General features: G+C 47.8%; 1 protein-coding gene across 3 annotated transcripts in view; it reads right to left on the bottom strand.

Moving 5' to 3' along the window:
• Positions 1-14,154, bottom strand: part of apbb1 (amyloid beta (A4) precursor protein-binding, family B, member 1 (Fe65)) — a 112,019-nt gene that overhangs the window by 46,033 nt on the left and 51,832 nt on the right. For all 3 annotated transcript variants that reach the window (XM_063054795.1, XM_063054796.1, XM_063054797.1), the window contains 3 exons: positions 13,839-13,924; positions 12,615-12,672; positions 11,025-11,171 (listed from right to left, as the gene is read on the bottom strand). In XM_063054795.1, coding sequence (XP_062910865.1) covers positions 11,025-11,171; positions 12,615-12,672; positions 13,839-13,924 — 291 coding nt within the window. The remainder of the gene's footprint in view (positions 1-11,024; positions 11,172-12,614; positions 12,673-13,838; positions 13,925-14,154) is intronic.

The following is a 14,154-nucleotide window of genomic DNA, read 5'->3' as shown; positions in this document are numbered from 1 at the left end:
CATCCTTTGTCGCTCCAAGGAGAAAAGGCCGAGTTCACTTAACCTATTCTCATAAGGCATGCTCCCCAATCCAGGCAACATCCTTGTAAATCTCCTCTGCACCCTTTCTATGGTTTCCACATCCTTCCTGTACTGAGGCGACCAGAATTGAACATAGTACTCCAAATGGGGTCTGACCAGGGTCCTATATAGCTGTAACATTACCTCTCAGCTCTTAAACTCAGTCCCACGATTGATGAAGGCCAATGCACTGTATGCCTTCTTAACCACAGAGTCAACCCTCGTAGCAGCTCTGACAATTCTATGGATTCGGACTTCAAGGTCCCTCTGATCCTCCACACTGCCAAGAGTCTTATCGTTAATACTATATTCTGTCATCATATTTGACCTACCAAAATGAACCACCTCACACTTATCTGGGTTGAACTCCATCTGCCACTTCTCAGCCCAGCTTTGCATCCTATCAATGTCCCACTGTAACCTCTGACAGCCCTTCACACTATCCAGAACACCCCTAAACTTTGTGTCATCAGCAAATTTACTAACCCATCCCTCCACTTTCTCATCCAGGTCATTTATAAAAATCACGAAGAGAAGGGGTCCCAGAACAGATCCCCGAGGCACACCACTGGTGACCGACCTCCATGCAGAATATGACCCGTCTACAACCACTCTTTGCCTTCTGTGGGCAAGCCAGTTCTGGATCCACAAAGCAATGTCCCCTTGGATCCCATGCCTCCTTACTTTCTCAAAAAGCTTTGCATGGGGTACATTATCAAATGCCTTGCTAAAATCCATATACTGTACACTACATCTACTGCTCTACCTTCATCAATGTGTTTAGCCACATCCTCAAAAAATTCAATCAAGCTCGTAAGGCATGACCTGCCTTTCACAAAGCCATGCTGACTATCCCCAATCATATTATGCCTCTCCGTTGAGCTCAGGTAGACCCCCAAGTAGAGGAGGTGTGTGGTGCTCCACGCAAATGCCCTCAACTCCTCCGGTAGGGAGTCCACCTGCCACTGACCCACCAAGAGGGAGTCTCGCATCCTCTGCAAATCAACATGGTCGGTGACCATAAAGAGGACGTCAGCAGTGTAAGCCGAAAGGACGACCTCCATGTCTGGTTCACGTAGAACGAAACCCGTTAACCTCCTACAGAGAGGGCAGAGGAATGGCTTCGCACAGACTGAGTACAACAGCCCCGACATGGGGCACACCCCACTCCCAAAGCACAAGGGTGCTGTCAAGGACCCAATGACCTCTGCAACAAGGCATTCTGCAATAGTGTACACCAGTCAGACACAGGCCACAAAATGTGGCCCGAGCCCAAACGGACACAGAGTCCCAAAAAGGTACTCATGGTTCACTCTGTCCAGTGCCTTCTCTAGGTCCATGCAGAGGAAAGGGACTGACAGACCAGTCTCTCAGCCTGGGTAAATCAGATCCCAGACAAGGTGAATATTGTCCTGGATTGACCGCCCCAGGACCGTGTAGGACTGGTCAGGGTGGACCACTTCTGCCAGCACAGAGCCCAGACCCGGGCAAAGACCTTGTACTCTGCACTGAGGAGGGATATTGGGTGCCAATTCCACTGGCTACAGAGATCCCCCTTCTGTGGCAGCAAGGCCACAACCGCTTTGCACCAAGAAAGGGGTTTCTCACCTGTCACCATGCTCTCCCCCAATACCCCTGCATAATCAGCCCCCAGGATATCCCAGAAGGCCTGGAGAAACTCCATCGTGAACCCATCTAGTCCCAGAAACTTGCCCCTCGGCAGCTGGTTGAGGGCACTGGTCAGCTCCACTAAAGATAGTGGTGTATCGAGCCGATCACCCCCCTGTGTTGATCCTCAGCAAGTCCTCCCACAGAGCCCTGTGTGCACCCTCACTGCGCCGGTCTGGTGAGAAGAGAGCCTCGTAAAAGGAATGGGCTTCGTTGGATCCGTGACGGAGGAACCATCCTCTGCCAGCAATTCCACCAGCTGCCTGCGGACACCCCTCCTCCTCCTCCTCGAGAGAGAAGAAGGGCGAGGCATGGTCCAGATCCTCACGTAAGCACCTCAGGACCTCTCGAGCTACAGCTGCCTCAGTGCCTCCTTCCTCCGCTGGTACTCATCCCAGAGGGGCTGGTCCCCATTGGTCAGCCCCAGCCGAGACCCCAGGTCGACCAGCTCCTTCTCAAGCTGATCGATCCCGGACATCCGCCGCTTGGTCAAGCCGTACGTGTATTCCCTGCAGAACAGTCGGATGTGAGCCTTGTCCACATCCCATCAGAGCCTCGGAGGGGAAACTCCCCTGTTCTTCCTGCCAGATCCTCCAAAAGTGACGCAACAAATCCCAGAACCAGCCAATCTCCAGCACCCAGTTGTTAAAATGCCAGTACGTGGACCTCACCCATGCAGCCAGGGTGTTCAGCTCCACCCACACCAGGCGGTGGTCCGAGCACTCAACTGGCCACATGGAGGAGGGAGGCGGGCGACATGCGTCCTAGAGATGCACAATTGATTGATCCACAAGCCTCCACCCTCTCCGTACCTCCTTAGGAAAGCACAGGGGTCAGGGTGAAGGCTCTGCCAGACATCAGCCAAGGCAGACGACACGACCAACTCCCTTAACTTTCTCAGTGACGCTCAGCTACTCTGTGGGCCAGTGCGATCCCTCTCGAGGGTGCAACTGAAATTACCCTCCAGGATTACGCACTCGCTCTGATCCGTGGACCCTAGCAACGCAGACACCTCTCGGAACAGGTCATAGTCATAGTCTTAGTCATACTTTATTGATCCCAGGGGAAATTGTTTTTTATTACAGTTGCACCATAAATAATACATAGTAATAGAAACATAAATAGTTAAATAGTAATATATAAATTATTTATGCAGGAAATAAGTCCAGGACCAGCCTATTGGCTCAGGGTGTCTGACCCTCCAAGGGAGGAGTTGTAAAGTTTGATGGCCACAGGCAGGAATGACTTCCTATGACACTCTGTGCTGCATCTCGGAGGAATGAGTTTCTGGCTGAATGTACTCCTGTGCCCACCCAGTACATTATGTAGTGGATGGGAGACATTGTCCAAGATGGCATGCAACTTGGACAGCATCCTCTTTTCAGACACCACCGTCAGAGAGTCCAGTTCCATCCCCACAACATCACTGGCCTTACGAATGAGTTTGTTGATTCTGTTGGTGTCTGCTACCCTCAGCCTGCTGCCCTGCATCGGGCTGAGCTCAGGACAAAATGCATTGGTACGCTGTCCTGGCGCACGGTGAGGTGAAGCAGGTGGCCTGGCACAAGTTTCTGAATCTACAATATCTCAGGCTGGAGGAAAGGGACCAACAAGATGGCCACCCTGCTGACAGTGGAGCTGAGGTGACTCATGTGGACCCCCCCCCCCGCCGCCATTCCAGCAGCCAGGAGGATTCATCTCCTGGAACGGTATGGGTTTCCTGCAAGAGGCTCACCACATATCTCCCATACTGGAAGACAGAGATGATGAAATCTGTGGAGAGCCCCTTACCACCATTGATGTTAACTTCAAGATGCATTTTACTGAGACCCCTCACCAGAGCCACCGGGAGAAGGAGCAGGGCTCTTCTTTGAACCCCTCCTGTCTTTGTCCTACAACCCTTCTCCAGGGACTCCAGGAGTCTCTTAAACTGGCACCCCTCTTTACTGGTGACTTCAGCTCCCTTCTTTGGAGAATAGCGCAGACAGACTGAAGGCCCCGGTCCTTGAACGGTTTCCTCCAGTAGTCCTTTGTGAACTGTCGCAACTCCTCTAGAGAGATGGGCTGTGACTCGGAGCTGCGGTCAAGGAGGTCTGCCATCTCAGCTTAAAACAGTCCCCCTCTTCCTCCTCACTATAGCCCTACCGGGAGACCCGACCACAGACTCCACCCTATCTCCAGGACCAGTGACAGAGGGAGGCCCCGTCACCTCTGGATCCAGGATCCCTCCCACAGCCAGGATACAAGCTTGCTGGGTCGTATCCATCTCCACACCCTTGTCACCCTTCACGGAATCAGACGAGGAGAGCCCCCAGCCTCCTCACCTCTTGGGACTGTTACAAGGCACCTTTTGCATCGGTATTTACTCAGGAAACTGGCATAGCGTATGTGGAAGGAAGGGAAACAAGCAGTAGTGTCATGGAACATGTAAAGATTAAAGAGGAGGAAGTGCTTGCTACCTTACGGCGAATAAAGGTAGATAAATCTCCCGGGCCTGACATGATATTTCCTCGGACCTTGAGAGAGACTAGTGTAGAAATTGCAGGGGCCCTGGCCAAAATATTTAAAATGTCCTTAGCCACGGGTATGGTGCCGGAGGATTGGAGGGTAGCTCATGTTGGTCTGTTGTTTAAAAAAGGCTCCAAAAGTAAACCAGGTAATTACAGGCCAGTGAGCCTGACATCAGTAGTAGGTAAATTACTGGAGGGTTTTCTGAGAGATCGGATATACAAGTATTTGGACAGCCAAGGGCTGATTAAGGATAATCAGCATAGCTTGGTGCATGGTTGGTCGTGTTTAACGAATCTTGTAGAGTTTTTCGAGGAGGTTAACAAGAAAGTAGACGAAGGAAAGGCTGTGGATGTTGTCTACATGGACTTTAGTAAGGCCTTTGACAAGGTGCCACATGGGAGGTTAGTTCAGAAGGTTCAGACACTAGGTATCCATGGAGAGGTTGTAAACTGGATTTGAAATTGGCTGTGTGGGAGAAGACAGAGAGTGGTAGTGGATGACTGTTTATCAGACTGGAGGCCTGTGACTAGTGGTGTGCCTCAAGGATCTGTGCTGGGACCATTGCTGTTTGTTGTCGAAATCAATGAGCAAGATAATAATGTGGTAAATTGGATCAGCAAGTTTGCTGATGACACTAAGATTAGAGGCGTTGTGGACAGCGAGGAAGGCTTTCAAAGCTTGCAGAGGGATCTGGACCAAATGGAAAAATGGGCCAGAATGGAATTTAATGCAGACAAGTGTGAGGTGTTGGAAGGATAAATCAAGGTAGGACATACACAGTAAATGGTAGGGCACTGAGGAGTGCGGAGGAACAAAGAGATCTGGGAGTTCAGATACATAATTCCCTGAAAGTGGCATCACAGATAGACAGGGTTGTAAAGAAGGCTTTTGGCATCCTGGCATTCATAAATCAAAGTATTGAGTATAGGAGTTGGGATGTTATGGGGAGGTTGTATAAGACATTGGTGACGCCAAATTTGGAGTATTGTGTACAGTTTTGGTCACCTAACTATAGGAAGGATATCAATAAGATTGAAAGAGTGCAGAGAAGATTTACTAGGATGTTGGCAGGTCTTCAGGAGTTGAGTTACAGGGAAAGACTGAACAGGTTAAGACTTTATTCCTTGGAGCGTAGAAGAATGAAGGGAGATTCGATAGAGGTTTACTAAATTATGAGGGATACAGACAGAGTAAATGTGAATAGGCTCTTTCCACTTAGATTAGGAGAGATAAATACGAGTGGACATGGCATTAGGGTGAACGGGGAAAGGTTTAGGGGTGACATTAGGGGGAACTTCTTCACTCAGAGAGTGGTAGGAGTGTGGAATGAGCTGCCATCTGATGTGCTAAATGTGGGCTCACTCTTAAGTCTTAAGAATAAATTGGATAGGTACATGAATGGGAGAGGTCTGGAGGGTTATGGACTGGATGCAGGTCAATGGGACTAGTGGAATAATGTTTCGGCACAGACTAGAAGGGCCGAATGGCCTGTTTTCTGTGCTGTAGTGTTCTATGGTTCTATGTCACGCAGGCTTGTACTGTGAGTGTAACTTTAAGAGCGCCTGAGTGAGGCGGGACTATGATGTCAGTCACAGGCTGTGGCAGCCTGCTGTGGGGAGGGGGAGCAGGATGAGGATGAGGATGAGGACGAGGAGGAGGACGAGGGGGAGGATGAGGAGCGGGGGTGGGGGGAACGGGGGGAGGACGGGGGAGACACACACACACACACACACACACCAGTTGTTGGAACTTCAGCTTGCCGCTGCTATGGTTTGGAACTCTTCGATGCCCAAAAGGTTGGGTTGATCATTGGCACGCAGTGCACAACGGATGTGAGGATGTCACTTTGTATAATGCATATGTGTGGATTTGTTGGAGTATCCTGTGGTATCACTTTTGTTGGCCCATTACCTGGAATCAGGGTGTTCCGGTAACCATTTGAAGACGATATTCCTGTGACGGTCGCCTGGTGATATTTCTAAGTGGATTTCAGAACAGCTTAACGGACAAGATCTTCGACGACAGTTATTTCAGTTACACAGAGGGAATTTGTGGAATACGATGTAATCGCCTACTCACTACATTATATGTTGGATTACAAATCTCTCCCCTCACTCACTCATTTTGTGGATTGCTGAACTTTCCTACTTTACCATCTTAAGACTTTAAGAATTGTTTCTAAGCTTGATAGTTTGGGGAGCTACATATACACACATATAGAAACATAGAAACATAGAAAATAGGTGCAGGAGTAGGCCATTCGGCCCTTCGAGCTTGCACCGCCATTTATTATGATCATGGCTGATCATCCAACTCAGAACCCCGTACCAGCCTTCCCTCCATACCCCCTGACCCCCGTAGCCACAAGGGCCATATCTAACTCCCTCTTAAATATAGCCAATGAACTGGCCTCAACTGTTTCCTGTGGCAGAGAATTCCACAGATTCACCACTCTCTGTGTGAAGAAGTTTTTCCTAATCTCGGTCCTAAAAGGCTTCCCCTCTATCCTCAAACTGTGACCCCTCGTTCTGGACTTCCCCAACATCGGGAACAATCTTCTTGCATCTAGCCTGTCCAACCCCTTTAGGATCTTATATGTTTCAATCAGATCCCCCCTCAATCTTCTAAATTCCAACGAGTACAAGCCCAATTCATCCAGTCTTTCTTCATATGAAAGTCCTGCCATCCCAGGAATCAATCTGGTGAACCTTCTTTGTACTCCCTCTATGGCAAAGATGTCTTTCCTCAGATTAGGGGACCAAAACTGCACACAATACTCCAGGTGTGGTCTCACCAAGGCCTTGTACAACTGCAGTAGTACCTCCCTGCTCCTGTACTCGAATCCTCTCGCTATAAATGCCAGCATACCATTCGCCTTTTTCACCGCCTGCTGTACCTGCATGCCCACTTTCAATGACTGGTGTATAATGACACCCAGGTCTCGTTGCACCTCCCCTTTTCCTAATCGGCCACCATTCAGATAATAATCTGTTTTCCTATTTTTGCCACCAAAGTGGATAACTTCACATTTATCCACATAACACTATATATACACATGTATACACATAACACTGTTAACTTCTGTTCATTTCGTTTAAGTTACTATATTTTAAGTAGGTACTAACGAAGGTAGTGGTTTTAACATTAAAACCCGACTCAGTGTGTGATCCATTGCTGCTGGTACGTAACAGGACACACTCTGTCTGACTAGCTGCATGGCAGGGTGATTTAGAGTTCCTCTGGTTCCCTTCGTGGACCAAATGCTCCTCAGCGGGCATTTAGCCTCGATTGAGGCAACAATCCGGGAAAATAACCTCACTGGTGACCCTCCACCCACAGGTGATGCCAGTCCTACAGGGCTTTGCCCCTCCGCAGGGAGTATGTGTTCCGAGTGCGCAGCCTCAGATGAAGGCAATACAACTCCTCACACGGCCCCTCGACAGTGGCGCTGCTCACCAGCCCGGAGACGCACGTTCCTCACCCTCATTGTTCTGTTCCCACACTCTCCCCAGTCCTCACCCTCACTATCCCATTCCCACATGCTCGACCCACTACTGGAAACAGCTACTGGCATACTCCAGGTCTCATCAGACCCTGAGGCCTGTTGACCTCCAGAAGGGAACTTTGCTTCAATGGAGGGTACACTCCAAGGTGCGTCCCCACTGTAACCCCTCTGCCACAAGTAACCCTTGTTCACCAGAGTCAATCCCCTCCCTAGTGGACGCACGCTCTGTGCACTTGACTCCATCTGAGGACAAATCATCCCCATTGAACAATAGACAATAGGTGCAGGAGTAGGCCTTTGAACACCTCCTGTTCTGTAGAAGCTGGAAGCTCAGCAAATGCAGCCCTGGCAGAGAATGAGACCCTTTCCACATATGGGAAGATGGGAGGAGAAGATGGCAGCGCGCCGTGCGTGCGCAGCTCTCCGGTGAAAAATGATATTATATCCGTTAAATAGGGGCCGTGAGCAACTCTGATTTGATGGAGAGTGGATGTAAAAGCACAGAGGAACATCTGGAGAAATTTCTGAAACGCTTGTTCGCTGCTGTCGTTACTGCGCGGTCGAGAATCTTTCGGAGGGTAGGCCTCAAAATCCCTGGCCTTGCCTGCTTTTGGCGACCGAGGTTGAGGTCGAATCGCTCGGACAGAGATGGCGCTCAGTACTCGGTGTCGGAGAGCTGATCAGAGCTCGAAGTTTTCGGATGACTCAGAGTCGGATTGTGGTCGGCATGGCAGGGAGAGTTTTTTCTTCTCCCATCTGCATGAGATGTGGGATATTTGAGAAACTTTGAACTTCTTCATCAAGTTATGGTATTGTGCACTGTTGTAACTATATGTTATAATTATGTGGTTTTGTCAGTTTTTTTCAGTCTTGGTCTGTCCTGTGTTTTTGTGATATCACACCGGAGGAAATAATGTATCATTTCTTAATGCATGCATTACTAATTGACAATAAAAGAGGACTACGTGTCTTCATAATCTAAAAAATATGGCCCTGAGATGTACCCTGAGCATGCAGCCTTTTGTGGGGGTAAATCTTCTCCCTTAGCTGTTTCCTATCTACGGATTCAGAAGCTGCGTGCCTCCTCCTTTTCATACTTCCGATGTGGGGAAGTCTGGTGACTTCCATCTTGGAGGAACTCTCAGCCATCAGCACCTATGTTCCCTCTGAGCTGTGCGTATCTGCACGCGCACACAGGCTTTCCAACCGGCGCACAAAGGAAACTAATGTGCGCACGAAAGGTTAGTTACCTAAAATAATGTAATAATTATACTTATTGAAAATAATCTTTTAGCTAAATGTTTCTGTTGACTAGTTAGTCGGTTTTTCAAATACCACAGTGCACGTCACTAACTTACGTCACCTCACCTTTCTTGTTCCGGTTTGTACAGCTGCATCATGGCGGCCAGTGTTCATATCGTAAAGTTTACAAAGATCTGTTTCAAATCCTGTAGATAGCTTACTAAGTCTTTATTGAAAAAGATCAGTCAAATGACCCTGTGGTTAAATACTGTCACAAGAAATTGATAAACATCACATACAAAGTAGCTTTACAGGTTTGAAGTGATGGCTTTGACGAACTGGCTGCACTGTGCAAGATTCTGCAATAGAGCGGCCTGACACCGATTGATTCACTTCACTTTGCGTGAGGCAAAATTAACAAGATAAGAAAGCAGTATCTGGGAGACAACGTTTCGTGGAGTGACAAAGTTAAAGTTTTGTTAAGCCAACAACGTGAAGAAAACGTCACAGTAGATGCAAGTTTGCTGTTGACTTTTATAAATAGTCTTTGTGTTCATTCAGAAGAAAGGCTTCCTGAAGATGAGGTACAAGAATGGTCAGCTTTTAATTTCTCTGCAAGTGCAGATTGTGCCTTCACATTTGGCGATGAACTAGTTAATGCCTTATGTCTAAAATATCATGATTTTCTAGCTGAAAATACTGTAATAGTTAGACAGTTTAATGATTTCAAATTTTCCGTGCAAGAAAAAATTAAATCCAAACTGATTTCAAACTTTGCTCAAATGGAGGCATTTGTACTTCAAAATAAACAGTTTTGCAACCTTGCGCAGTTGATGGACATTGGGGGAACCTTTCTCGCGGCTGGTGCGGACTGTGAGTGAGGTTTTAGCCTAATGAATCAACTCAAAAACAAGCTGAGAAACCGTTTAGGTGAATGTCATTTGGATGTGTTAATGAGAATCAAAAGCTATCAATTGGATTCTAATAGTCTAGATAGAGTTTACAAAGAATGGGTAAATGCCAAAGACAGGAGAGAGAAAAATAACTGAGTAACTTAAATATGTATGTTATTTTGTTGTTATTCTGTGCAGTTTTATGTCAAATATTTTGTAAACCTACATAAACTGTGCTATGTGTGCACTCAGTGCGCACATACTTTTGTCACAGGAAAAAAATTTGCACAACGTAAGATTTTTGCGCACACTGACTACTAAAAATTAGAGGGAACATTGAGTCAGCACCAAATCCTCCCTCACACTTCTCCAGGCCCTTGCTGAGTCAGAGAAAACTTTGACCTCCAGGCTGGGACTAAGCATAATTCTTCCTGATTCCGTTTGCTGCAAACGATGCATTTCACTGTATGTTTCGATGTACATGTGACAAATAAAGCCAATCTTACTTTCTAACACACATGTGGCCAAGTGGTTAAGGCATTGGACTAGCCATCTGAAGGTCGTGAGTTCGAGCTCCAGCCGAGGGAACGTGTTGTGTCCTTGAGCAAGGCACTTAATCACACATTGCTCTGCGATGACACTGGTGCCAAGCTGTATTGGCCCTTGCCCTTCCCTTGGACAACATCGGTGTTGCGGAGAGGGGAGACTTGCAGCATGGGCAACTGCCGGTCTTCCATACAACCTTGCCCAGGCCTGCACCCTGGAGAGTGAAGACTTTCCAGACGCAGATCCATGGTCTCGCAAGACTAACAGATGCCTTAAACATACACAAAATGCCAGAAGAACTCAGCAGGTCAGGTAGCATCTATGGAAAAGCATACAGGTGAAGGGTCTCAGCCTGAAACATTGACTGCTTACTTTTTCCATAGATGCTGCCTGGCCTGCTCAGTTCCTCCAGCATTTTGTGTGTGTTGCTTGGATTTCCAGCACCTGCTGATTTTCTCTTGCTTGTAAGCTTTCTTTCAGGTGGAAACGTGGAGAGTGAAATAGCAGGAGTTTAATTCAGACAAGTAAAATGTCAGCACAACATCTAGGAACCCCAACCGGATTTCTGCTTATCATGGATTGAATGTGTCCCCACCTACCTCGCCCCAGGTGCCTGCTCCGTCGTGCAAGTTGCTCCTGTGGTAGGAGAGCTGGCGGATGCAGTTGTTGACAGCGACGCTGCTCTTTCCTGGAGCCAGGTCCTCCTCTAGCATCTCCACCCAGCCCAGCGACTGGACTGCAAAGCACTGCCAAGCAACACCATCACCGTCAGCAAGGGGATTGAGGGGAGATGGAGTTGAGGGTCAGTGTAGTGAGGTCAGTATGGGGAAGCTGGGAGGTGGGGGAATCAACAGTCAGGTCAGTAGAGAGTGTCAAGGGTGCCATCAGTTTGGAGAGTGGTCAGTGGGGAAGGATTGAGAAGTGTGTGTCGAGTATGGGAGAGGTCACAGCTGGGGTCAGCGCTGGATGTCCGAGACAAATGATAGGAAGGGAGCTGGGTAGGACAAGGCAGAGAGGACGCAGCTGAACGAGCAGTCAGGAGGAGAGAGTGTGAGGACACTTAAGAGGGTAGTCTGGAGATGGCATTCCCATCTAGCTGTGCTGCCAACCCGCGGGCCTTCAGTGAGCCAGTGGGAAGTGCATGCTCTCTCTCCCAGAACACTGGGCACAGGTCCTTCCTCTGAAGGAGTGTGGGAAGTGGGCAAAGTTAATGATCTCTCTCCTGGAACGCTGGGCACAGGTCCTTCCTCTGAAGGAGTGTGGGAAGTGGGCAAAGTTAATGATCTCTCTCCCGGAACGCTGGGCACAGGTCCTTCCTCTGAAGGAGTGTGGGAAGTGGGCAAAGTTAATGATCTCTCTCCCGGAACACTGGGCACAGGTCCTTCCTCTGAAGGAGTGTGGGAAGTGGGCAAAGTTAATGATCTCTCTCCCGGAACGCTGGGCACAGGTCCTTCCTCTGAAGGAGTGTGGGAAGCGGGCAAGGTTAATGCCCCAAACACCTGAATAGGAACTGACCACATACAACTATAATCAGAATCAGCTTTAATACCACCGGCATATGTCCTGAAATTTGTTAACTTAATGGCAGCAGTACAATGAAATACAGGATAAATAAATATAGAGTTAAAAAAAGCATATATAAATGTCTATTAATAGCTAAGCTAAAATAAATAGTGGAAAAATAAAACAGAGATAAAAAGTGGTGAGGTAGTGTTCATGGGTTCAAAGTCTATTTAGAAATTGGATGGCAGAGGGGAGGAAGCTGTTCCTGAATGTCTGTCTGTGAGCCCAGAGCACTATCTATCTCAGCCCCAGATGAAGTGAAACCAGAGAGGACCCCCCCCCCCCCAAATACACTGAGTGCAACACCACAAAATGCTGAAGGAGCTTAGCAGGTCAGGCAGCATCTATGGAGAGGAATAAACAGTCAACGTTTAGAGCCAAGAGTGATCATCAGAACTGTTTATTCCTCTCCTTAGACGCTGCCTGACCTGCTGAGTTCGTCCAGCATTTGTGTGTCTTACTCTGGATTTCCAGCATCTACAGAATCTCTTGCGTTTATGAAATACAGTGAGGGACTGGATCCAACCATTCCACACCTACCTGGTCAGGGACTTCCCAGGATGGGGAGAGGACTGGGGTCGAACTATCCGAGAGTAGAACAGAAACACAAACACTTCCGGACTCACCTTCGACTCATCCTCAATATTGATGAACCTTTTGGCATTTTCCTCATCTTCTGGACCTCTGAGAGAAGCAAAGATCAGATTTGAATTAGTTTGAAACAATTAGTTAACATATTGCCTGTTAAGAATTGGAGCTGAGGGGTCGGGAGCTAGCAACGAGGATGCTCTCGGCAGGGAAGGGGACAATAGGTGTGAAAGAGGGACAAGTGAGAGGGAGAGGAAGGGAATAGGTGGTAGAGGAACGATTAAAGCTAAAGATTAGCTTTATTTGCCACATGCACATGAAAACTTGTGTTGTCGATGTCAAGAACCAACAAAGTCTGAGGATGCCTTGGGGGCAGACCGTTAATGGCACCAATATAGCAAACCAACAACTTACTAACTCTACCTGTGGGAGGAAACGGGAGCACCTGGAGGAAATTCGCATGCTGACAGGGAGAATGTACAGACTCCTTATAGACAGCGGCGGAAATTGAACCTTGATCTTACAACTGGTGCTGTAACGTGTTACGCTAACCACTACACTACTGTGCTGGTTTGTGTGGGCATGAACAGAGTGAGAGTGAGAATGAGAGAGAGAGACAAAGAGGAAGGGAAAGTAAGTTGGTAATAATGCTGGCCATACTGGGGTGGGGACACGCACCTGCGACGTCTGAGTTTGGGTGAGAGGGAGATGAAGGGATAGAAGTTGTAGGAAGATACAATTAGGTTCAGCAGAGGGGGAATCTAGGAATAGAGGACAGAGCCTCAGAATAGAAGGGCTTCCTTTTAGAACAGAGATGAGGAAGAATTTCTTTAGCCAGAGTGGTGAATCTGTGGAAGCCAAGTCTTTATGTACATTTAAGGCACAAATTGATAAATTCTTCATTGGTCAGAGCATGAAGGGATACAGGGGGAAGACAGGAAATAGGGGCTGAGAGGAAAAATGGATGAGCCATGAGGAAATGGCAGAGCACTCAATGAGCTAAGTGGCCTAATTCTGCTCCTATATCTTATGATCTTATACCTTCTCGAGTTGGTTTACAGTTGCAGTGAAGAAGAAATGAAGAGGAGGTGATGGAGATACCTTCTCCAGGGTTGGGTAAGAATTGGAGTGGACAAGAGACGAAGGGAAGGTGATGGAACTATCTTCTTCGGGGTTTGTTTAGAGTTAGAATGCACAAGTTCAGTGATGATTTCCCATTCCCCTGTCCCATTCTCAACAAGATCAGAAGTTCCTCCACGTACCGAAGACTCAACGATGCGTATCGTAATGTTGCCCCCTCAAAGTCCTTCAGGCTGGTGTCTGTGGTCTCGGCCGGGGTTAGTACCTCCTGGGGGAGAAAGAATTCCCAAAGATGAAAACCTTAAACAGCAGATTAGTAACACCACATCAGGAACTCTTAAATCGGTCATGGACTTTACTCAACTGCCCACCCTTTGTGACCACAACTCCCTAACCTTTACCATAGGGAGATAGAAAATGCATGTCAAAAGGACAATGTTATCATAGTCCTGGGGGATTTCAATATGCAGGTATATTGGGAAAATCAATTTGGTGCTG

Source organism: Mobula hypostoma, chromosome 7, assembly GCF_963921235.1.
Source record: "Mobula hypostoma chromosome 7, sMobHyp1.1, whole genome shotgun sequence".
Classification (NCBI taxonomy): Eukaryota; Metazoa; Chordata; class Chondrichthyes; order Myliobatiformes; family Myliobatidae; genus Mobula; species Mobula hypostoma.
Note: the sequence above shows the minus strand (reverse complement) of the source record. Positions and strands in the feature narration are given on the sequence as shown.